The sequence below is a fragment of the Leptonotus elevatus genome, chromosome 3, assembly GCF_054856555.1.
Source record: "Leptonotus elevatus isolate MCC_2025b chromosome 3, RoL_Lele_1.0, whole genome shotgun sequence".
Lineage (NCBI taxonomy): Eukaryota > Metazoa > Chordata > Actinopteri > Syngnathiformes > Syngnathidae > Leptonotus > Leptonotus elevatus.
In genome coordinates, this window is record NC_141241.1 from 29,109,751 (window position 1) to 29,135,451 (window position 25,701).

The window sequence follows — 25,701 nt, forward strand, 5'->3', positions numbered from 1 at the left end:
AGCCTCTCCGCCATATTGAATGTGGTCAATATACCATCTCTCTCTCTCTCTCTCTTTCTCTCTCTCTCTCTCTCTCTCTCTCTCGCTCTCTCTCTCTCTCTCTCTCTCGCTCTCTCTCTCTCTCAATCTCTCTCTCCCTCTCTCTCTCTCATCGTTGAAATTGCAATCTCTCGAAATAATCCTCATTTTTAATGAATGTATCTGATGTAATCTGATCTGTACTGTATCGGAATACTGTTAAAAAAAATTGTATTCTGAATACGTAATGGCGGTATTTATTCCGTTACTCCCCAAGCCTGGACATCAGTATCAGTTACTCTACTCTACTTTTGAAATGAATAGACCCTTTATGAGCACTAACCTTTAAATGTAATTGATTTATAAATCAGTTTTATATTCAGTGACTTACATCAACAATTTAACAAATGATTAAATTACAATGTTCACTTTCCGCAAAGTGATATAATGGCCAAGTACAATCAAAAGTAATTAATCAACCTAATGGCATTGACTATTGACAATTCTGATCTTATGTCGCATGTCAAAATGGCGGTCAACTCGGTGAAAAGAAGCTCTCCGCTCATTGAAAAGCATTGGACTCCGGATCAGTGTAATTTGATTTGTGAGGAATATTTTGATTTAAAAATGTGATGAAATGTCATTTGACTACTATAACAATATTCCTGGTTTGTATGCTAGTCACAGGCAAAAGCAATACAATCGACTGTCTGTTTTCACTGTGCAAAGGAAGCATTTTCATTACGTTGCATGGCGGGAATATCAGAAATGTCAATTGACAATTCTGAGCTACGTTATAACTTCAACGCACGTCTCCAAAAGCATAAGGCATCCCAGGGCTCCGGGTGGAGGTTGGCGTGAGTTTGCTTCCTCGCCTGAGAGAACATATGAGTGCACCACAAAAAAAAAAGAAAAAGCATGAGGCATCCCGAATTCAAACGGTTGCTTCACTTTGACACATCAAATATGGCGACGAAGTGAGCGTACGATTCTGTGCTACAATTTACAAGCAGTATGGTGTGTACCTACAATGACGCAAAAACGCGGAAGATGAATTCGAAAGTTTTTCTTCTTTTTTTAAGTGAGGATAAGCAGTTGAGAAAATGAATGGATTTATTAAATATTAGGGGGAGATTTGGGGATTACACGGCAACGCGCTGTTGCAACTTTACATGCATAAATCAAGACCGCTACACTTTTCCTTGACGCGTGGTAACGCCAAATTCGCACGTCTCCAGCAACGCCTGTTGTCCTCGGCTCAAACCATCACGTGTTAGAACTTTCGCAAACAAATAACTAACCATAACACATCTTATATCTGTTGGAAGTCAACCTAAATAATTAATTTAGTAAACACTTGGACGTACGTATAATGTACTGTTCATATAACATCACAATGTAAAGTTGTTCATGCACGACTTTTACTTTATGGGTTTATCTTAACTTATATGCACAGCTACTTAAATGTAAAGGGGGGAAAAGTGCTAAGTCATTCCACAAACTGGTTTATATTAACTTCAGAGGACCCAAGTTCGGGTGGATCCGACTGGCTGCCTGTGATTGGATGTGCGTTAGCAGGCGGGCCGGTCCAAAGGCTGCAACATCTGTAAACTCTCGCAGATGTTGCTCAGTGCTCACTCAGTAACTCAGCAAGGTTAAACTAATACTAACTCTGGAGTGAAAATGTCTTTTATAAAAGTAGAACCATCATCTGATTTCTCCTTCCACAACCTACCATATGGCGTATTCTCCACATTGGACAATGTAAGTGCTTTTGGTCTTTGTTCTATGGACTTGCATTTAAGTGCACCCCAATTACCATTTAAACAAGAAAGGACCAAACATGGGTTTCAAATTTTAACACAATACTTTCTTTCTTGCATGATTACGCTTTGTTACAGTATATGCTAAAATGTGAGAATGAATCCTCAAGGACTCACAGAGCTAATTTGAGATATTTTATTTCCTCAGCCCAAACGTCGCATTGGTGTCGCCATTGGAGACCAGATACTGGACCTGGGTGTGATACTCTCACTGTTTCAAGGACCAATAATGTCCAAACATCAGGATGCCTTTCAAAAGGTAATTGTTTTGCATTGTGAAGGACAGTATTTTCGGGCTGGGCGATTATGAAAAAGATTGATAAAGATTATGATTTTAATCGATTTTAATCTAATAAACCCAACAAACATTTATTTAAAGATTTCATTTATTCAAAAATAAATCCTGTGCAAAATGTTCAGACAACAATTATGTACTGTATACTGATTCAGAATCAGAAGTAGTTGGGAGCTAGCGTAAATATGTCTTGTAAACCACCCATATAGCATTCTGCCACTTGTGCAAAATTACAACTCACAATAACATTTGGATGTAACAGTTCATAAGAACGACAACTTTTAATAATCCAGAAAAAGACAAAAATGTATTTAGTTTAATGCTGTCAGGCGGTTTAAAATTTTCAAACTAATTAATCGCACAATTTTCCATGATTAATCGCGATTAATCACACTTCTGCTTATATTATATATATATATATATATATATATATATATATATATATATATATATATATATATATATATATATATATATATATATATATAGTAGAATCTATGATTTAATGTAAAATAATCAAATAGAAAGTATATTTAGAATCAAAGACTGTTCTGATAGCTTTCTTTGATCCTTGAATAGAATTCCATCCATCCATCATCTACCGCTTATCCGTGTCGGGTCGCGGGGGCAGCAGTTTTAGCAGGGAAGCTCAGACTTCACTCTCCCCAGCCACTTGAACCAGCTACTCCGAAAGGATCCCAAGGCGTTCCCAGGCCAGCCGAGAGACATAGTCTCTCCAGCGTGTCCTGGGTCGTCCCCGGGGCCTCCCGCCGGTGGAACATGTCTGGAACACCTCTCTAGGGAGGCGTCCAGGAGGCATCCGAACCAGATGCCCGAGCCACCTTAACTGGTTCTTCTCAACGCGGAGGAGTAGCGGCTCGACACTGAGTCCCTCCCGGATGACCGAGCTTCTCACCCTTTCTCTAAGGGAGAGCCCGGATACCCTGCGGAGGAAACTCCGTCGCTTGTATCCGGGATCTTGTTCTTTCGGTCACAACCCACAGCTCGTGACCATAGATGAGGGTAGGAATGTAGATCGACCGGTAAATCGAGAGCTTTGCCTTTCGGTTTAGCTATTTTTTGACTGAGGACCATGGTCTCGGATTTGGAGGTGCTGATTTTCATCCCAACTGCTTCACACTCGGCTGCGAAACGCTCCAGCGAGTGTTGGAGATCACGGCCAACAGCTACACATCATCTGCAAAAAGCAGAGATGCAATGTTGAGGCCACCAAACTGGACCCCCTCAACTGCGCCTAGAAATTCTGTCTTTAAAAGTTATGAACAGAATCGGTGACAAAGGGCAACCCTCACGGGAAACTAATTCGACTTACTGCCGAATATAATTATTTTGTAAAATACAGCTGCTGAACAAAACAATCCAAATGTGCTCAGCTTTTCAAGGCATATTTTTTCCCATAGAAAGAATTCCCAAAACGCTTCCAGGTTTAGTTTTGCCGACAAGCAGCACACTTCAGAAGGGTTGATTTGCAAGGCCCTGTGGAAGGAATTTGACCAGGGTATTTTGCTCTGAGATGATACACCAGAGACATACAACTAATATGCTATTTGAATTTGGCTTTGTAAAGTCCACTAATTACTTGAGATTTCTCCAAGAAGCGTCAAGCAAATAAAACTGAAAGCAAAACTAACTATAGTTTGTGTTTGTCAATCTTCGCCCTGGTGGCCCTAACAGCAAGTAATTTAAATTGAGTTAACTGAGTTATTTTTTAAAACGATTTAAAGAATTTAAATGAATCTCCAGAGTTAACGCTTTAATTTTGACAGCCCTAATTTTTTAATATGCACCTCGATTTCATGATTTAGCATATTTTCAACGATTCGATTTTTATAATGTTGATTAATCTAATTAATTATATTTATTGCCCAGCCCTAGTATTTTCCTCAATATGTCACTAAGATTGCCATAGTATTACTGGAGTCAGAATTAAACAACATTATCCTTTTACTTTTGCAAGTTTAAAAATTATATGATCAACATTTTTACCAAAAAACATTGTGGAGTTGTGACCAAGTACGTATGACTCCCAGTGCTATTATACTGCGTGTGTCATAGGGCAGACTAACACATATTACTGTATCTACAGGGTACTCAAGTTGCATCGTAATCTTTCTTTAAATCATTCTTCAACCCTAGCATGAGTACACCTTGCAATAGTTGTAGCGTAAGCTGTACATAAGCAGAATACTTATAATATTATACACTCTAAAACAATAATCAATGTTACATACTGTAGGACTTGTCCAATTCTACATGCTTATACATAATGTTGTGTTTGACTGTATATATGATATTATGCTCCATATGTCAGTCTACACTAAATGCTTTCATGGGTCTGGGATATGAAGCATGGAAGGAGACGAGAAGCACTTTGCAGTTTTTGCTCTCAGCCAATGAAAGCACTCTAAGAGATGACTGCACTCTATGTAGAAGGTGAGTCTGTATAGTTAATCTTTTTCACCAAGCTACTGTTTTGTACGATTGTGAACATACAACATTATACTACAAGGCATTAAGCGCAGTAAAATCCCTGCCATGCTTGACGGTGCCAAAACAAGTCAGCGTGTCCCTCACAGCAGTCAGAACAGTGTCACATACTGTACCTTCAAAATGTGTATTGTGTTTCATATTTATGAAGTCAGACAACTTGTGAAATCACAGTGGGCAAGACCGGCCAAAATCACAATGCATTCACTATTACATTGACTAAATGGACCACAGTGCAGCATTTGATACAGTTGATCATAATATAGCCTACTGTTGAAAAAGCTGGGAAATTGGGTGGGGTTGAATTGAACCTAAATGTCCTTTAGCTAAACCAAAACAAAATGGAGGCAATTGTCTTTGGCAATAAAGAAAAGAGAATTGCTGTTAGAAAACACCTACAGTTACTGTCTGTAGAAACCAAAGACCAAACCCGAAATCTCGGATGGCTGACTTTCAGCAATATCAAATCAATCACTACTTACCAGCTGAAAAACATCTCCCGACTGAAGGTCTGCATGCTCCAAGCAGACCAAGAGAAGCCTATCTACGCTTTTGTCTCCAGTAGACTTAACTCATTCAAACCCCAAAACGTATAAATATGTTTTTTAATACTTTGTCCTTGACTCCCCAAAAACGTATTTATGTTTTTTATGTTTTTTTTTTAATGCTCGAGCATACAAAAGGCTTTGATGCAGCTTCTGACCTGAAGAGGTCGCTTAAAGCAATGGTAGTTATTACAAAAAACGGTAGTTATTACAAAAAATGGCCTGCATGTGGCAGCAGAGAATAATAGATCAGCCAAGGCTATGTTGCAATAAGCTCTTCTCTACAATGTTTCCAATAGGTTTGGGAAACAACAGATACAAATATACTTTTTTTCCTGATGAAAGAAGAGACTCTAAACTTGCCTTTGGTATTTATTTGTTATTTTTTATAGCAATAGAACAGAATATTCTGTGGACCTTGCAAAATCAGTCAAAATCCAGTAAACCAGCCGGAAGCGAAGGGGGTTGCTTCAGTGAAAATGGCTGGTAGTGAATGAGGTAATTACATTTGTGGTCTTCTGACTGGACTCTCTCAAAAGAGCATTAGACAGTTGCAGCACATTCAGAACGCTGCAGATGGAGTTATGACCAAAACAAAGAGATCCGAACATATCACTCCACTCCTAAAGGCTTTACACTGGCTCCGAGTCAGCTGTAGAATAGATTTCAAAATTCTGCTATTGGTCTATAAATTACTGACTGGTTTGGATCCTAAATTTCGAATACATTAAAGAAATGCTAATTGAATATAAAACCCACTAGAGCTCTGAGCTCTTTAGTGGAGCCCAAAGTTCTAAGTAAACATGGTGAAGCTGCATTTTGCTGGTATGCTGCACACAAATGGAATAAGCTGCCAACAGAAGTGAAGTCAGCTACAAGTGTAAATGCTTTTAAATCCAGGTTAAAAACTTAGCTTTTTTTTCCTACACCATTGATTTAATTTGAAATGTTTTAAAACGCTACCAATGCATGTTCATTTCGTAATTTTGTAAGCTACTTTGGTTTTAGTCACCTTGAGTGTGCACTTTGGTTTGCCTGTTCTTCATCAGTTTTTTTTTTTAGTTTGTTTTTACTTTTCATACTCTCCACTTCCATCCCCTCTTTTTCTGGCACAGGATATGCAAAGGAGAAGTATTATTTTTTTCTTAGGCAATTGTTGGTTTTTTTTTGTTATCAAATACGTTTCTTAATTTAATTTAATTTAATTTGGCGGTCGTGGTTCAGGGTGTAGAGACGGTCAATCAGTAAACAGAAGGTCGGCTGTTTGATCCCCGCTCTCTTTGAGTCATTTGTCGTTGTGTCCTTGGGCAAGGCACTTCACACACATTGCCTCCAGTGCTACTCACACTGGTGTATGGAAGGTGCGAATGTTTGGTGGTGGTCGGAGGTGCCATAGGCGCACACTTGCAGCCACGCTTCCGTCAGCCTGCCCCAAGGCAGCTGTGGCTACTTAAGTAGCTTACCGCCACCACAGTGTGAATGTGTGAGAGTTTGAATAATGTATCCATTGCATTGTAAAACGTCTTTGAGTGTCTAGAAAACCGCTATATAAATCTGATGCATTATTAAATTAATTGCTTTATGGTTGCTCAGTATATTATGTTCTTGTTTTAACTTACTGGTAACTTTTTTCTTTTTTGTCTGCAGAGCTTTTGTCCCTCAGAGCGCTGCCATTATGCATCTTCCTGCAGATATTGGTAAGTCTACAGTACACACATGTGCACAAAATCAACACAGACACACAATAAATGTACTACTTGGCCAAATAGAAAATTATCTCAGAGAATTATTACAATTCAGGGAGATTTGAAATTAGGGCGGCACAGTGGTCGATTGATTAGCACGTCCGCCTCCTAGGGCATGGGTCATGAGATCGAATCCGGGCTCCGGCCTTCCTGAGTGGAGTTTGCATGGTCTCCCCGTATGTGGCTTTTCTCCGGCTACTCTAGTATCCTCCCACATTCCAAAAACCCTGCATTAATTGAACGAACACTGTAAATTGTCCTTAGGTGTGATTGTGAGTGTGAGTGGTTGTTTGTCTGTGAATGCCTTGCAATTGGCTGGCAACCAGTTCAGGGGATACCCCGCCTACTGCCCAAAGACAGCTGGGGTAGACTCCAGTACACCTGCGACCCATGTGAGGATAAGCTATTCAGGTATGAATGGCTGGATGGATGGATAGATTTGAAATTAAACAATTAAAAGATCAAATGTGCGTGTTCACAATTTAAAACAGTTACCAGGTGCCTTGATGAAATGTGTCAGATACTATTTGGTCAACTTACACAAAAGCAAAAAAATTACAAATTGCATGTGATTCTCTCTGTGGAAGTTAATAATCCAAAGAGGTGTTGAAAATGAAGGAGAACATTATTAAACAGAGGGCAAAAAGTTACTTATTGGGCAACTCTAACATGTCACGAGCCAAAAGATAAGACCTTGGGTCAAATATGAATGCAATGTAATGACATAGCTGCTGAATTAGCAGGGCTGTTCGATTTTAGGAGCGGCTCATTCATTAACACTTATTAGCACTAGGTAGCAGTGTTTTCTTCAAATGTGGGAGAAAATTATTCATGATATCTGGTTTCTGCTAGATGAAATAACATTACATTTTGCTTTAATTGTTACATTTTCAGCCTGTTAATCACTGTGATTTATGTGACTTTGATTTTTTTTTTTTACAGGTGATTACACTGACTTCTATTCATCCAAGGATCATGCAACTAATGTTGGCACCATGTTTCGTGGAAAGGAAAATGCTCTAATGCCAAACTGGTAAACTAATATTAATACTCCTGTTTGTTTTGTTTGATCATTTGTTTATTTCACAATATCACACAATTCATAAATACAATCTCACATCCGTGCGATCAACAAAGTCTCACGACGGAATATACATTTTAGTTTTAATTTGTGAAATAGGACGCCCCAAAAAGCTATTAACTTATAGGAGTCCAAGCCACCACCCATGGCAAGATTTAATTTACGATTTACGTGGCAAAGTGCAGCTTTTTAAATAATAAATAATGAATGACTTAATTGCTAACAAGTGGTCCTTTTATAGATATATTTACAAAATACACAATTGACTTTTGGTCAAAAATTTTGACCAAAAGATTATCAAAAGCAGTCTACATAATTAAAAAAAAATTACTCCTTGGATGTAGCAAGGACTATTCATGATTTTTATTTCTATAAATAATCTATAACTTACTATAACTTCAATGGTATAACATCTGCAGGCAAGCGCTGTTCGAGAGAGGACTGTGTGGACAGTGGAACCAACTGCCCAGTGCTCTTTGCATCAATGATATGTACAGGCACGATCCAATGCTCTTTGCATCAATGATATGTACAGGCACGATCCAAAGTTCATTTTATTGATATAGCCGTTGCCCATATTAATACAAGGGCATTGTACCACAGCAGCATAAGTGTAGCCTTTGGCTGCCTCAGTTGCGAAGCACAAACATCCTTCATTTATTCCTAGGCTCTCATGGAAGGCATGCTCAGGCATCACTCTCTCTTGGGCTCCGACAAAGCAATGCAGAGAAAATGCTTAACAGGATAGTATTCTCATCTGCTTCATGGTCATTCTGTCATGTTTTTTAATTCAATAATTGTGCAACATTTACATAGTTAAGAGCTTACTATTATATACTTTTATCCGTGCGTGACAAAACTGTTTTATCTATAAATCAGAGGTCAGACATGAATGTTGCACAAAAGAACCTGGTTCTACTTGTATAATCATATTTCAGAATGTCCCTCAGATTATTATGACATTGAAAACATCAGTTAAAACAACTTAATTATTTATTATTTTCTCTTAATCAGCACTTTATTTTGTTCAGGTTGAGCCTTCCTGTGGGATATCATGGAAGAGCATCATCAGTGGTTGTTTCTGGCACCCCCATTCGGCGACCGTTGGGACAGATGAGACCTGATCAGAGTATCTTTAAATTCATTACACTGACTTTGCTGATAAATGTTGACCAAATGTAAATGAACCACATACGCACTAATGTCCATCAATGTGAGTTTGTGTAGTTAAATATTTACTGTAGATTGTAATAGTTTGGTTAAAGAAAAAGCCTTCACCTTTTAATATATTATTGAATTTTTCATTGTTATATATTACATTATCCAAATGAATAATGAACACAGAACAGTACAAGTAAACATACAGACTGAATTTACAGCAATGTTACTTTCCTTCGTCGCAGCAAAACCTCCTGTTTTTGGCCCATCAAAGCAATTGGACATTGAGTTGGAGATGGTGATTATAGCTTTCGCTCATCTAATCACGTGCATGCTTGTAAATCTCTCGCTCACTTCATTGAAATTGAAATTTCTTTTAATATCTAAAAAGATACATGTTTTATTCTGTGTGTAGGCTTTCTTTGTTGGAGGGAGGAATTTGCTTGGGGAGCCAATCCCTATTGAGAAAGCCCATGAACACATCTTTGGCATGGTACTCATGAACGATTGGAGTGGTAAGAACATCTGCACATGTATCACTCATCAACATTAAATGCACAATAATAAGTAGGTGAGGGCAGTGCAGTAAGTTAAGTGCTTTATGTTGGATTTAGTAAAAATTAGTGCGCAACTGCATGACCCGCAACAGGATAAGTGGAATAGAAAATTGATGGACAGATGGACCAAAAGTGCTCCACATTACATCTTGCACTGTATTGTCTATACATAATATGACATCTTTAAATCAAGAAGTAAACCAATTGCTAATGCCTTGTCGTTTAATGTGTGGAATAATGCTTTACTTAGTCAAAGAAGCTTGGATACGGATACACTTTGTATATTGTATTATTTACAATTTAAAAGAGTCCTCATGTATTCTCACAAATGGTCTTTGCCATAGCTTCGTGATCAAGAATTGTATTTCACTTAACGCATCCGTGTTGAAATAAGCCTTTTTTTGAGAGAGCAGCCCTGCTTCATGAAAGTGAATCATTGGCCACCCCTTCCCAGAAACGGCTGGGCCAATGACGAGTGTGGATTTCATTACCATGATGACTAATGGCCACATTAAGGATGGCTGCAGGTTGACCCGAAGTGTAAAAAAATAAGCAAGTGTGAACTGAAAACACAACAAGTCTAAAAAAGTGCTTTTGAATTGTTCCAGTGTGCTTGTGCAGGGCCGGCCGAGGGCATAGGCAAACTAGGTGGTCGCCGAGGACGAGATTTAGTGGAGGGGGCGCCAAAATGCAGGGCAAAAAAAAAAGAAAAAGATACAAAATATTTTCCCCCCTCAGGTTTTCTAAAATAAAATATGTAAATGACCCTGCTATTATTTTTGTTTTTGCAATTTTGTATTGCAGAATTGCGTTGTTTTATTGTGGTATTATAATATAGTTGATACTTTTATTTTGAAGGATACAGAAAAAGGTCTCATAAACCGGTAGTAACTGACATAAGTAACCGACGTACTTAGTAGCGCCGTCTTCCAAGTGCAGGGAAGACGTGTGCGTGCCACAGGAAATCAGAGAAAACTGAAGTTTACAACCAATTCAGTGAACGATTCTTTAGCACCGTTTGTATTGGAGCAATGTTTCATTGTTTACCTAATGTTGCTATATTTCATGTTCATTGTGTAATTTACTGCATAGTAAAACCTTACCGGTTTCATCCACTGGAGTGTGCTAACGCTCCTTGGTAAATATTTAGCAATGCTATTGCTCAAGATTCTTGACTAAGAGTCTGTATTTTTGTATGGCTTATTTTTGTTTTAAGGTATTTATAAAGGCAATAGGCAAGGTTAATATGTTTATTTACAATATAAATTGTACTCAAGAGATTGTCAAGGCTATAAAAGGTAATAATTTAAGGCAATTAATTTATAGTATATGGTTGGGTGGCCAAATGTGTCCTCCTCTGAGAGGACTGATCATTTTTTTACGTCCTGTTGGGGCGTCCGGGGGTTTTCTAAATTCATGAAAATGTCCGGTTGGTATTGCGTGACTAATAGGAAGTGAAGTACACTGTGTAACTGCAACTGGTTCCACAATTTCAAGGCCAGGGCAAGTGTCCTATTTTTTTGGAAATTGGAATATGGTTGCCCTAAAATATGGTTTAAATACGGTAAAAGGATACACACAACATACCGTTTGAGTTATTAATTTTTGTTTATTTGTACTGTAGCTCTTACAGTGTGTTCACACAAAGGAAGGTTTAAAAAAAGTTGTGAACCATCAGTTGGAGAGACCACCTTTATTTCAACCGAGGATGATACAAAATGTTATAGAGCATATATATTTGATTTATTTTACATTATTACATTACTTTATTTATATATATATTATACTGCATATCTATTTTATATAATAATTATTTTTTTATGACTTCTAGTCTAGTAAATATGAGATCATGACCTGGCACCCTGAATCTGACCTGCTCCTGCTGTTTACAGTGAATGGTAGGGGGAGGGGTCGCGCATCATCTCAGAGTGTTAGTGCTATTGATAGATGGATGGCTCGCTTATGTTGTTGTCTATACATCAAAAACCTTTACAATGAAAAGGTCCAAGCCCTCAGGTACTGCATAAAGGAAGCGGCGAAAAGAGGAGGAGGAAAAACGGGCCAGGGTAGAGGCATGTATGTCAGTCAATCAAAATTGTCTTTAAAAATAAACATCAAAATAGCGTTAATTTTCATCAATTTTTCGAAGTTTCCCGTCAATTGTTAACAAAATGGGCGTCGGTCATTGATCTTATTATTTTTGTTACTTTTTATATGTATCTTACACAAATATATTGTACATAATTTGAAAACATTTTGTAGTTAACAATGTCAGCACAAATTGCACTAAACAGTATTGCACTGTACTTATGCTATGTATTTGTATTACTTATAGTTGTCTGGGGGGTCAACAATCTACACTTTCGCCTAGGGCACCAAATCACCTAGGGCTGGCCCTGTTGTGTAGCGTAAGCCGTTTCCACCGGTGCAGTCGTGTGCGCCTGTCGTGTCGCACCTTGTCACAATAAAGGGGTATTGACAGGTGGAGTGTGTAGTGACTTTTATTTTGGAGGTGCCACAGGATGCGTGTCACGAGTCATGACGTGTCTTAAAACATGTTAGCATTTAGGTAGTCAACGTCCCGAGACTGGAACTGATTTGGATTTGGCAAGACTGACTTCTTCCCAACATGAATAAATCATGCTACCAACCTAGCAGCCGTGGCTAATGTAATCTCGTTTACAGTGCACGTTTTACAGCGTTTCTGTCGTGTGCACATTTGTGAGGGCTGTGGCTTTAGTCAGAGTTGCGAGGGGAAGAGTGAAGTGGGTCTTCCTTTACATCTTGCTAGCAGCTTGAAAAAAGCATAGGCTTACTTTATCGTTGACACAATTATCAAGTACTATATATTCAGACGATAACCGGTCTACAGTTATGTAGAAAAACAATACAACTTTTTTCGTTAAACAATAATAACTGATACAGATGTCCAGGCTTGGGGAGTAACGGAATACAAGTACCGCTGTTACGTATTCAGAATACCCCAAAAAATGTAACTGTATTCCGTTACAGTACAGGAAAAATCAGATTACAGGTATATAGGTTTATTAAAAATGGGGGATGTATTTCGAGAGATTGCAATTTATATGATGAGAAAGAGAGAGAGAGAGAGAGAGAGAGAGAACGAGAACAATAGAGAGAACAAGAGAGCGATAGTGATTGTGTTGTGTCAGTTTAAAAGCTATTTACCGGTATTTACTATTTGGAACACACTTGGCTTGCTGAAGGTCCGATTTTATCTTTAACAAAGAAAAGGTTTGAGCTGAAAGTCCTGCGGCATGCTACGCTAAGCTTCTTGCTAGCCGCCGCTTCACCATAATGTATGTGATCCACAGTTCATTTTGCAGTAGATGTCACGTATTGTCATCCTCATATTATTAGTGTGTGGGTGAAATGAGCTACCATGGAATATGGTGCTTTTAAAAGCATAATTTGTCCCTTTTCCCCCATTCCACATTACAGCAACAACAGCTTTGTTAGCAAGCAAATCTTTACTTTACCTCATTAGATGACTATCTGTCTATCTATCTATCTATCTATCTATCTATCTATCTATCTATCTATCTATCTATCTATCTATCTATCTATCTATCTATCTATCTATCTATCTATCTATCTATCTATCTATCTATCTATCTATCTACCTACCTATCCATCCATAATTTAATAAATGTATCTGCTGTAACCTGATTTTTCTTGTACTGTATCGGAATACTGTTACATTTTTTTTGTATTGTGAATACGTAATTGTGGTACTTATTCCGTTACTCCCCAAGCCTGGACATCAGTATCAGTTACTCTACTCTACTTTTGAAATGACGATTAGACCCCTTATGAGCATTAACCTTTAAATTTAATTGATTTATAAATCAGTTTTATATTCAGTGACTCTCTCTCTCTCTCTCTCTCTCTCTCTCTCTCTCTCTCTCTCTCTCTCTCTCTCTCTCTCTCTCTCTCTCTCTCTCTCTCTCACCTTTTGGCAAACGATTAAAGACTGTCGGTGTTTTTCCTGCTGATTTAAGAGTGCAACCCTTCGCTTTATTTCTTTCCTAAGCGCTTGTTTAGCAGCCCGCATAGCGGCCATTATGCATCTGTAGACTTAATACAGTCTATTTAATCTATGTTTCAGTTGTCTGAAGCAGAAGTGATTTCAACATCCTTGGCGTCATTGCCTTATTAAATATTAACTGTTATCAAATGCATGCGGTTGGTCAGCAAACGTTTCTGTCTGAGGCGCTCACCGTAAACGCAACCTCCGACCGGCTACGGCTACTGATCTTGTGCCCATAGACACCTCGTTGCACAATTGTGTCCATTACACCATACGTCAGCCTCTCCGCCATATTGAATGTAGTCAATCTATCATATCTCTCTCTCTCTCTCTCTCTCTCTCTCTCTCTCTCTCTCTCTCTCTCTCCCTCTCCCTCTGTCTGTCTGTCTGTCCGTTTATTTTTATCTTTTGTCTTCATGAGCATACTTGGTATTGGAGTAATCCAAAATAATCCAGTTACATTACTTTAATATTATGGTACTTGGATTGCGCTAATAACTACAGTTTTTAGCAGGTAACTTGTAACTAACGTAATACATTTTAAAAGTAACCCTCCCAACCCTGCTAATGTCACACGTCTAATTTGTAACTTTAACAGTCATACAATAAGTTAAGGGCATGAGTATTGAATAACTTCTTGTCATTATTTTCCCTTTACTTCTTATTTCAAGATATCCGTTTGTCAATAAAGGAGTACTAGAATGAAAGCGTGGAATGGGAACTGCTATTAATTGGAAAACCTCCAAAAGGTGACACGCATGACAGTAAGCAAAGCTAGTAATCTGACAAGTCTTTTCTACCGCTGCTGGGCAAATAAACCCTCAAAGATTACAATAGTTTGCAGGTGCACATCAGCAGACTCAGTCCACAAACGATACCCAAGGAAATTGAAAGACAAGAAACTCAAATGAGCAGCAAGCCATGAGCATAGGTGTAAACAATGGAGACTTAGGTTAAAATCTTTCATGGCTAATAGCATCTAAATGCACTAAGCACATCGATTTGCATTTTTATTTGGTGAACATAAAACTTGCTTCCTATTTTACTTGAAAGACACAGATTTCTTGATCTGATTAGCTTTTGGTGCTGACGTGATGCAGCCTCTCGTGCTCTCTGATTGAAGAGCAATCTAGAGGGTAGGGCTTTGTTGTGGACGATTAAAAAAATTATAAAATCAAGTTTTTTTTCCCCCTTTCGTTGCGCTGCGCCCGTGGCTTTCGCCCCCATGCGCTTCCGTAGCTTTAGCTCTGCTAGTCTTGTCCTCACACACTCCATACAGGAGGATAACAGCAAACAAACTCCCGCTAAAAAAAACGGGGAAAAAAACAGTGTACCATGTTCCGTGGAGGAGTATTTAACACAAGAAAGCACGTATGACAAGAAAGGGGCACAATAAGAGCGATCACCAAAGCGGACACGTTGCACCTCGCTAATAAGACTCAATTTCACCACCTGCTGAATACGGGAGAAGCCAGATATGTACAACTCATGCTACCTAGCCGCAAGTATATTTCTCAAGTTGCCCCACGCCATTTGTTTAGGCATTGGTTATTTTGCCGCAACTCAAATGCTAGCGATAGTTTTGCTCTTAACGGCTCCAACATTGGTCAATCATCGGAGCGAGGAATCTTTAGTCTGCTCTAATTGGATATTTTATCCTGATTGCTTATAGACATTTACAAGCATATGTGAATAGCACAAATGTGCACGTACAAGCATATGTGAATAGCACAAATGTGCACGTTTAGGCCGCTGCGTGGTCGCAACATGTACGCTATCTCGCCAAGACGGACTCACTTTGCAAGCACTAACAGCGGTATGAAAGACAAGCTTACTTTAACTCGCCGTGCCCGTGACACTTATCAGCATCTGCGTTGTTTATGACATAAAATCCTTATGAAATGTAGTATCGTGGGCTAATAATGCTGATAACAAAAAAAGTGAAAGGAGATCTATAGGATGGGGTGAACTTGGTGAAGCGGACTAATCACGGTAAAATAGCCGATTTACGGCAGGCCAAGACTTTCTTAATCCGGGGACTGGCCAATCAAATAACGCTAAAAGGAAATTTGCCAGTCATGGCAAAACAGCCACCTCAATTTACATAACAGTACTTGTACTTGTAAAATCAGCAGACAGTTGGAGGGCATGACAAGCTCAGATCTCGGTTCCTACATTAAAGCCAAAATGTGATGTTTATTTGTGTCATTGAGGGACACAAATAACACTGTTTAGCTTATAAAACAAAGTTGACCAAAAAAAGTTGTACTTTTCTACTTTATCAACACATTGATTTACATTTCCAGAAGTATTTGATTCAAGGTAGAAGTTTTGCACATTGATTCCAAGAGAAGAAATATGGTTAATTGTGTTAACTGATAAAATAAAAGCAACACTTTTTAAAGTTCTTGGTTTATGTAAAATAATAATAATACTAAAAATAATAATAATAATATAAAATCGGGGGGAAAAAATCATAAATCAAATTTTTTTGATTGTTAAAAATTGTTTAAAAATCTGAGATTTAGTTTTTAGGCAAAATTGCCCAGCCCTACAAAAGAGAAATAATGTTTTTACAACTAAAATCTGATCAAGTACGGAAACATCTTTATAATAAAAAACAAATTAAAAATAGAGCTGCGGGCATCTATAAAGGGCCCTTGCAGCCCGGGCCACTTTGGGGTACTTGCAGGTTGGGGTAGTGGCACGTTGGGGTAGTGGCACGTTGGGGTAGTGGCACATTGGAAGCAGAATTTCGTTGAAAATGGCATAATAAACCTTTACATATGGAATTTTTTTTGCCAGGTGTGATGAGTTTGTAAGGCTTTTTGGTCAATGATAAGACCCTCAAGGGCATCATAAATAAATAAATCAATAAGTTATTTTATATATGGATTGTTCTGATGTCACTGAACAGTGAGTGGTGGAAAGTAAAAAAAAAAAAATCATTAATAACAGTTATCACACTTAAAAAGAGTATCCAAATTTGGGACAAAATACATTAGGTGTCGTAATTTTTTTTTTTTTTGTCGACCCAAGGGCTAGGGGGCGCTATATTTATAACTATAAACATACAAGCGAAGTTTGGGATTTTCTGGAGCATACCGGGGAGTTATTACGTATTTTGTCTTTCATTGCGAAGGAAATATGAAGCACAAAATATGATGTCCCACCCCCATCATATAGTATTTAGAAAACTCAAGATTTTTCCCCCTGTTGCTGGCCCAGGGCTTGACATGGTCCAGGCCAAGATTGAAGTCAATTGGATCAAACGTGTAGGAGAAATGAGCAAGAGTATGCCCCCTGTAAATGTTCAAAAATTTGCAAAAATCGTACATTAAAAAATTGTAGCTCACTTCCTGTTCATTTAAGCATATGGGTCCAAGAGATTTTGTTGTTGTCTTTGGCTCCCTCAAATACCAATTATTTTTCGTAGATCTTGCTTAAACGTACAACCGGGGCTGCTTCGTAAAAAAATTATAGGGGGCACTAGTGAGTAATTTTTGTAAAAATAGCACAATACATGCTAAAATATTGCTCATTTTGCAAGGTCAAGTTGTGACAAGTTTCATGAGTTTCTGTGCATGTTTAGGCCCTCAAAATTGGCGTTGTTTTCTTGGCAAACAGTACCTTGCCACGCCCACAACGATTCACGAAAACTCACAATATTCGTGTTATGACATCATGAAGGCCTAAACACTCTTCTGAGCAAATATGAGGTAGATCCAGTTAACGTGGTTGGAGAAAAAAGTTGAAGATTTTTTTTTTTTTATTGCCAGTAGGTGGCGCTAAAAGTACGAATAAGTATAAGTTCGCAGATGTATTCAGACCTAGACTCTCATCAAATGTGTGAAATTTTGAGAAGATAGGATCATCTGGGTCAAGCAGCTTTTATTGTCACGGTGAATCATCAGTCACGCCCTTTGGCGAAAAGTTACAATATTCGGTGTTGGGCATGATCAACATTTTAAGGCTTTCCTAACAAAATTTCAACTGGATCCCTCTAAAGGGCTCGGCACAATAGATAAAAATGTAAAGTATGACATTTCTTGTCACCACTTGGTGGCGCTACATGTATAACCAAATATTATCATATAGATGTTTTCAGGCCGTGGCTATTAAAATGCATGGAAAGTTTGAGATTTTTTGGAGCTTGTACAGCGGAGTTATTAAGCATTTCCTCTTTTTTGATGAAGGAAATATTAAGGCAAAAATTGAGGTCCCGTCATATAGTATTTCAAAAAAGATTTTTTCCCCAGTTATTGTCCCGGGTCTTGAGCTGATGTATGCCAAGTTAGAAGTAAATCGGATGAAAACTGTTGGCAAATGGGCAAAAAGAATGACCACAGTGAATGTGCAAAAATGGGCCAAAATTTTACATTCAAAAATTCATAGCTCACTTCCTGTACATTTTAGGATATGGCTTCTACTGGCTTTTTTTTGTGTCTTGCGGCGCGTCACGTGCCTTCCAATTTTAGTAGCCCCCGGTCAAACGTACCGGGATTGGTGCATATTTTTCCACGCTAGAGGCCGCTATTTGTTATTATGTTGTTATGGCAACTTCATAATATCAAATTTTTCGCGGACCCCGAAGAGTGAGCAAGGTTTGGTGAGTTTTCGTAAATGTTTAGGTGCCCAAAAATGAGATCGATTGCAAAGACGAAAAAGAAGAAGATAGGGACCTCGCAACGGTAGCTGCTCGGGCCCTAAAAAATTGTGCCACTACGAGTATGGGCGGGGGCTGCCGCTTGCCCATTCCTGCTCTGGAGATTAGTCATCAAACACACACAAACACACTTTCTAGTCCCCCTCTCCAATAAATTCATAGATGGGGCAATGAGGAAAGAGGTTTGAATGTAAAGAATATTGACCTGTCTGCTTGCTATCTGGGTAAAAAGACCATAAACATTCATGCTCATGTATAATCTCTTCCAGCTCGAGACATCCAAGCTTGGGAGTATGTTCCTTTGGGTCCATTCCTGGGGAAGAATTTTGGAACAACCATCTCACCTTGGGTGGTCCCCATGGAGGCCTTGTTACCCTTTGCGGAGCAGAATCCCATTCAGGTCATAACCGTGGATGCAAACACTACAGGCTCTATATTCATGCCCAGCGCAAGTCTAACTGTGCCAATGGCCGGGCTACACCAAGTGTTGGTATTTTTGCAGATGCACGAAGCTTGGCACAGTTAGAAACGGGCAGTTTGCACAATTGTGGGCATTAACACAGCCAATCGAAGTGCCTCCTCTAATTCCCTTTAAAAAAAACGGCGTGTGAAAAACACACAGTAAAAACATCAGATAAAGGTTGTGAATCCCGCCTCAAAAATGTAAAAATCAGGCTGACTGGTTAGGCACGTGCCAGTGCAGAGGACGTGAGTCCAGGCTTCAGCCTTTCTGGGTGGAAATTGCATGTTCTCCCCGTGCTTGCGTGGGTTTTCTCCGGGTACTCCGGTTTCCTCCCACAATCCAAAGACATGCATGGCAGGTTAATTGAACACTCCAAATTGTCCATAGGTGTGATTGTGAGTGTGGATGGTTCTTTGTCTCTGTGTGCCCTGTGATTGGCTGGCAACCAGTTCAGGGTTTACCCTGCCTACTGCCCGAAGCCAGCTGGGATAGGATCCAGCGCCTCCTGCAATCCTTGTGAGGACAAGCGGTCAAGAAGATGGATGGATATGTGTAATGATGTGTGTGCTGTAGCATGGGCCAGATTTCTAATATTTTGTGGTTAGAATGTATGTTTTCATTATTATATGTTTGTTAAATTATTTAATAGAATTAATTTTTTTGAACCGTCTGTTTATTGAGTTTTCACATAGAATAAAATGCCAACGTCCAACAGTATTCACAACAGATGAGAAATATCCCAGATCACCCACCCCGTCATCTACTCTAGGCAAACCTGGACATATGAAAGTTAAATACGAGTCATAAAATACAGATTTCAGACAAAACAAATGCACATCTGGCCATTAATAAAGAAAACATGTGCATGAATAAACAATCCAAATAGAAATTAAGGTGAACTGAAAGGCCTTACTGAGGCATAATCTGACAATTTGCAGTGTTAACAGAAGACAAAAAGGGAGTTCTATTTTGTGAAATGACGATGCTTTTTTAGGTAAAGTTAGTCTAATATTTTCCAATTTCACAAAATAAAGAACTTCGTCACCCTGATGACCATCGGACGCGATGGTTTGCCCTCCTTCGGTTTAGCTCGTAGTGTGCTGTGGGCCCTATCCAGTGCGGGTTTCTTGTCGAGTCCCAATAAACCTTGTAAAAGTTCAGCGACGAATTGTGTGGGTTTCAGTCCTTAAGATCCTTCAGGCAGGCCCACCGAACAAATATTGTTCCACCTGGTGCATACCTCCAAATCCTCGCTCTTTTAATTCAGCGAGTCTACCCGCGCAGTTAGCTTACCCACCTCAGTTTGCACTCTAGCTTCCATCGGTTTAAAAGCGGTCGAGATTCGAGCCTTCCTAATTGACTCAGATATCGAATTTGGAGACAATCGCCGTTCGTTGCTCGTCCATCATTAGTTTGATGCAGCGTAGCATCTCCTCATTAGCCTTCGGCTTCTCAGGGTCCGGCCTACCGCGACCAGACTTGGCGGAGTCAGTCTTCATCCTAAGACTCGACATACTTGGAATTTCAATTTGGCCGACGTATAGTAACAAGTCACAATCCCAACACTTCACAACAGCGCACTGTGGTCAAGCTATGATGTCAATAAACGTATTTATAATCACATTCACCAAGACCTCCCGTTACACACGTCCTACATCGAACACGTCCGCCGGAAGTCTAGAATGACTTTTTATGATTGCTATATAATTTCGTTTTTTTAACCCCCCGCCCCCACCCAATCCATTCTTGCAGGATCCACAACCACTCCCCTACCTCCGACATGAAGATCCATACACATTCAACATCAATCTGTTTGTATCACTAAAAGGTATGGAAGACACAAAGTTTGTTTCGCTCTGTCAGCTGACTCACATACTGTACACTGAGGGTTACACAATTATTCCGGTCTTTCATACACTTGGTTTCATATTATACAATGTGATTCATCCTATTCTTTACCAAAAGTATTTTAACCCTTTCTGCTCACATAATTTTCCAACACAGGCGCACATGTTCTGAGTTGGTTGAAAAACAGTTTTACATCTACTGAAAATGAGAACACACTGTTCATTTCATACTTAACTCATCATTAGATTGTGCATGTTGTGTCTGGTGGGTATATGTTATAGGTATTATGTAGTGAAACTTGTTTAGTCATATTTTTTTTCTCTCCTTCAGGGCAACTTATGAAAGAATCTTTGAACATCTGCAATTCAAACTTCAAGGTAATATTTTCCATGTTAAATTAACTAACAATTGCTATTAACTAAAGCCTAAATCCAAAATTAAAATGAGTACAGTACTGTAATCCTAAATACATTAAATGCCTACATACATTAATAGCTATCTATTTTAAAAAAAAAAAGACCACCCCAAACCTTTAGCCAAAACATGGCCAGAGATACACCTACTATCGCAACAAAATGATTATTTGACAGGTAGTCTGGTCTCTTACCGAAACCAGTCAAGAGAGCAGTGATGACATCCTGTGAGTCCTGAACGCTTCTCTTTACGTCTGCTTCTGATAAAATGCTCATCTCTTCCATGTTTTTAGTACATGTACTGGACAATGAAGCAGCAGCTCGCTCATCACACAGTCAATGGCTGCAACGTCAGACCTGGAGACCTGCTGGCTTCTGGCACCATTAGTGGACATGTAAGTGTCTGACGACACAGACATTACATTTCATTCATATAGGCTACCTGTATATATCGTAACTAGGGAAGTAATGATATCCAAACGTCACAATACAATAAATATCACGATATGAACCTCAAAATATGCTAATTATCACAATATTGTGGGGAGGTTGGCAATAAAAATAAATAAAACTCACAATTTTGTAAAAAAAAATAAAAAAAATAAAGAAGCTCTTAATTGGGGGTAAAAAGATCACTACAATATTGTGTTTTGTACATAATAACAGCAGTGACAAATAAATAGTCTTGGCCATGTCATGTTACATGTCATTGTCGTGTGCTCTTTTCGGCTCAGTGGCGCTAAGTAGTGATGTGTCGTTCGCAAACAAGTAAAACGACAGGAGCCGGCTCCTAGGTGGGAGCTGCCTTCTCGTTCTTTCTGTACTGGCCAGAGGGGGGGAAGGGTAGATATTTGATCATTAATAGATGCTCAAGCTTCCCTCGTGCGGTGCACCATGCAAATTAATACAAGCTCCAGTTCCTGCGTGCACTGCAGTGTGCACGCTCGTGATTTGTCAACTGTAGCCTACAATGACTGTATATTGTAGCAACATCAGTCCTCTTAGAAAGAATCTTCTCAAAACCAGGGCAGATAATGCCAGACCGAAGAAACCAATCTTGCCAATTAAAGACTTACCGGTATCTGAATGCTGATTTTTTTCTTTCAGTTTTACATATTCTAATTTGAATTTTTTTTGTGTTTTGCAGTTATTCTGTTGCTTCACTTTAAAAATTATAGGATATAGTAGAGCGAAGCTGAAAGTTTAAATTTTTTAAATGTTCAATAGTACATATTTTTTTGTTACTCATAATTTACTTATACATAAGGACTTCTCACATAATATATATATATATTATCATTCAAACGGAAATATTTATTTCTAAGAAAAAAATGAAACAAAGGACCAGGTAGCCAGGGTAGTAGCAGGGTTCCCTCAGAACTTTTCATAGCTTTCAATGTTTTTCGTCCCTTAATAAATTGCATTTTATGTTTATTACATACTATGCACAAAATAAGAATTTTAGAAAGGAGCTAATAGGGTCCTTGAAGTATATCATAAACTTTGCTCTTGTGGTACATTTGTGGTATCCATCTAATATACAGTGCACATAAACTGTCTCCCAAAAGGATCCAAAGAGTTTTGGCTCCATGCTGGAACTATCATGGAGGGGATCCAAGAGCATTGATCTTGGTGGAAGAGAAACCAGAACCTTCCTACGGGATGGAGATGAAGTCACCATTACAGGTTAAAAGTAACAAATCATCATACTGATCAGGAAACAACAAAATAGACACTCTTATCAGTTGGTTAAAATAAAGAATGAGTTGGTTTCGGTCAGCCAAAGCCTGGCCGAAGATCAATAAGCCTAATGAAGATTAAATTAAATCCATATATATAACAGCTAATGTGATTTCTATGGACATAATAACTGGGGTCAGATGAAGATAGAATAGATGGAGGGAAACATGAAGTGGCTTCATCATCAGATGCGTTTTTCTCTTACCAGGTCACTGCGAAAGAGACGGTTACAGGGTGGGTTTTGGGTCCTGCACTGGGGTCATCCTCCCTGCCCTGCAACACTGAACCCAGCAGGATGTTTTGTGTGAATAGGAATATGTTCCTTTGTGGATAGTAAATATTCAGCAGGCACATGCACACATACATAATATGACACACACTGTTTCACATGCTGCTCAAATAACGTGATATGAGCCTCAGTTAATTATTCATGTGTTTCTCAGAGCACCATAGACCAAGGGTGACCTTGTTACTGGAATCCTCTGCAATATGTATCCAACAGAGAGATTGTTTCATGGCATGTACCAGAATCAGTATTATAGATTTTTATTATTTCTGAATCAATAATAAAAGCGTACTACTTTTTTTTAAAATTATGTTTTTGTTTTTCTGCTTCTATATTTGCTCTAGAGTTTATCATGTTACCGTTAGTTTTGAAGCTCTCTTAAATCACTGTCACATTCTGAATGGCCACTGTTATTAAGGGGTCATGATGAAGTCGGGGGCCCTAACTCCCTGAAGTCTCAAGTCGCAGTGGTAGTTACGTACATTTCTCTAAATTGTGACCGGTTGGAAGGAGAGATGAAATTTCCCTCCTGTCGTCATCACAGGTCTGCTTTTTAAAAGGGGTTGAGCCTCTGATGCTACCAATCAGGGAAGCCGATGTCAGCCACCGGTCAACCATTGTCACCACAAAAGTTGAAACACCTGCACAAGCTTGAAGCAAATGCTAGCAGGGAAAGAAAAACATATCACGTTGTATATTTTGTTCTCTAGCCCAAAACAACTTTGAAGGTCACATTACTACAATATTATTATCATGTTATGTTAGGGTGGTGTTTTGTATTATGAATTCAGTAAATAACTCATATTTCGTGTTTGACCAGCTGGTGATTGTAAATAGCTTACCCGCGCTAGCAGGGCTAGGTGATTTGGTGCCCTAGGCGAAAGTGTAAATTGTAGCCCCCACCGCCCCAGACAAGTACAAGTAATACAAATAAATAGCATAAGTACAATGCAATACAACTGTTTAGTGTAATCTGTGCTGACATTATTAACTACAAAAAAAATTCAAACTATGTACAATATATTTGTGTAAGATACATATACAAAGTAATAAAAATAATGAGGTCAATGACGGACACCCATTTTGTTAACAATTGACGGGAAACTTCGAAAAATTTACGAAAATTAACGCTTTTTTTATGTTTATTTTTAAAGACAATTGTGATTGACTGACATACGTGCCTGTACCCTGGGCTCGTTTTTCTTCCTCCTCCTTTTGCCGCTTTCTTAATGCAGTACCTGAGGGCTTGGACCTTTTCAGTGTAAAGGTTTTTGATGTATAAACAACAACATAAGCTAGCCATCCATCTATCAATAACGCTAACACTCGATACGCGACCCCTCCCCCTACCTTTCACTGTAAACAGCAGCAGCAGGTCAGATTCAGGGTGCCAGGTCATGATCTCATATTTACTAGACTAGAAGTCATAAAAAAATAATTATTATATTAAATATATATGCGGTATAATATAACATATGTAAATAATGTAATGTAATAATGTAAAATATATATGCTCTATAACATTTTGTAGCATCCTTGGTTGAAATAAAGGTGGTCTCTCCAATTGATGGTTCGCAACTTTTATTAAAACTTCCTTTGAGTGAACACACTGTAAGAGCTACAATACAAACAAACAAAAAATTGCCATTAGTAACTCAAAGGTATGTTTTGTGCATCATTTTACCGTATTTAAGCCATATACTAGGGTAACCATATTCCCATTTCCAAAAAAAGAGGACACTGGCCGCGGCCTTGAAATTGTGGGACCAGTCGCAGTTACACAGTGTACTACACCTCCTATTAGTCACGCAATGCCAACCGGACATTTTCATGAATTTAGTAACACCCCAATAGAACGTAAGAAAATGGTGTGTCCTCCCACCCTACCATATACTATAAATGAATTGCCTTCAATTATTACCTTTTATAGACTTGACAATCTCTTGAGTACAATTTATATTGTAAATAAACATTTTAACCTTGCCTGCTGCCTTCATAAATACCTTAAAACAAAAATAAACCACAGAAAAATACAGATTCTTAGTCAATAAAAAAGAATCTTGAGCAATAGCATTGCTAAATATTTACCAAGGAGCGTTAGCACACTCCAGTGGACGAAAACGGTAACGTTTTACTATGCAGTAAATTACACAATGAACATGAAATATAACATTAGGTAAACAATGAAACATTGCTCCAATACAAACCTCGTTCCCTTCTCAGCCAGGTGCTCAAGAATCGTTCACTGAATTAGTTGTAAACTTCAGTTTTCTCTGATTTCCTGTTGCGCGCACACGTCTTCTCTGCACTACTAATGGCAGTACGTCGGTTACTTACTCAGTTCCTAATGGTTTATAAGACATTTTCCTGTATCCTTCAAAATAAAAGTATCAACTATATTATAATACCACAATAAAACAACGCAATTCTGCAATACAAAATTGCAAAAACAAAAATAATAGCAAGGTCATTTACATATTTTATTTTAGAAAACCTGAGGGGGG

At 38.6% G+C, this 25,701-nt stretch overlaps 1 protein-coding gene across 2 annotated transcripts; it reads left to right on the forward strand.

The window, feature by feature from the left end:
- The first annotated feature begins 1,062 nt into the window (after positions 1-1,062).
- On the forward strand, positions 1,063-23,507 carry fah (fumarylacetoacetate hydrolase (fumarylacetoacetase)). Of its 2 annotated transcripts, none has more exons than XM_086071540.1 (14): positions 1,063-1,782; positions 1,990-2,100; positions 4,469-4,590; positions 6,837-6,886; positions 7,877-7,967; positions 9,047-9,144; positions 9,419-9,510; positions 9,589-9,688; positions 18,717-18,847; positions 20,663-20,738; positions 21,089-21,135; positions 21,465-21,566; positions 22,740-22,857; positions 23,120-23,507. In XM_086071540.1, exons 1-14 carry the CDS (start codon positions 1,702-1,704, stop codon positions 23,194-23,196), a joined length of 1,296 nt encoding a protein of 431 aa, XP_085927666.1. In that variant the 5' UTR covers positions 1,063-1,701; the 3' UTR covers positions 23,197-23,507. The 2 variants fall into 2 exon arrangements, with proteins under 2 accessions (XP_085927666.1, XP_085927667.1); XM_086071541.1 differs by having other exon boundaries at positions 1,065-1,782; positions 9,419-9,471.
- The last annotated feature ends 2,194 nt before the right edge of the window (positions 23,508-25,701 follow it).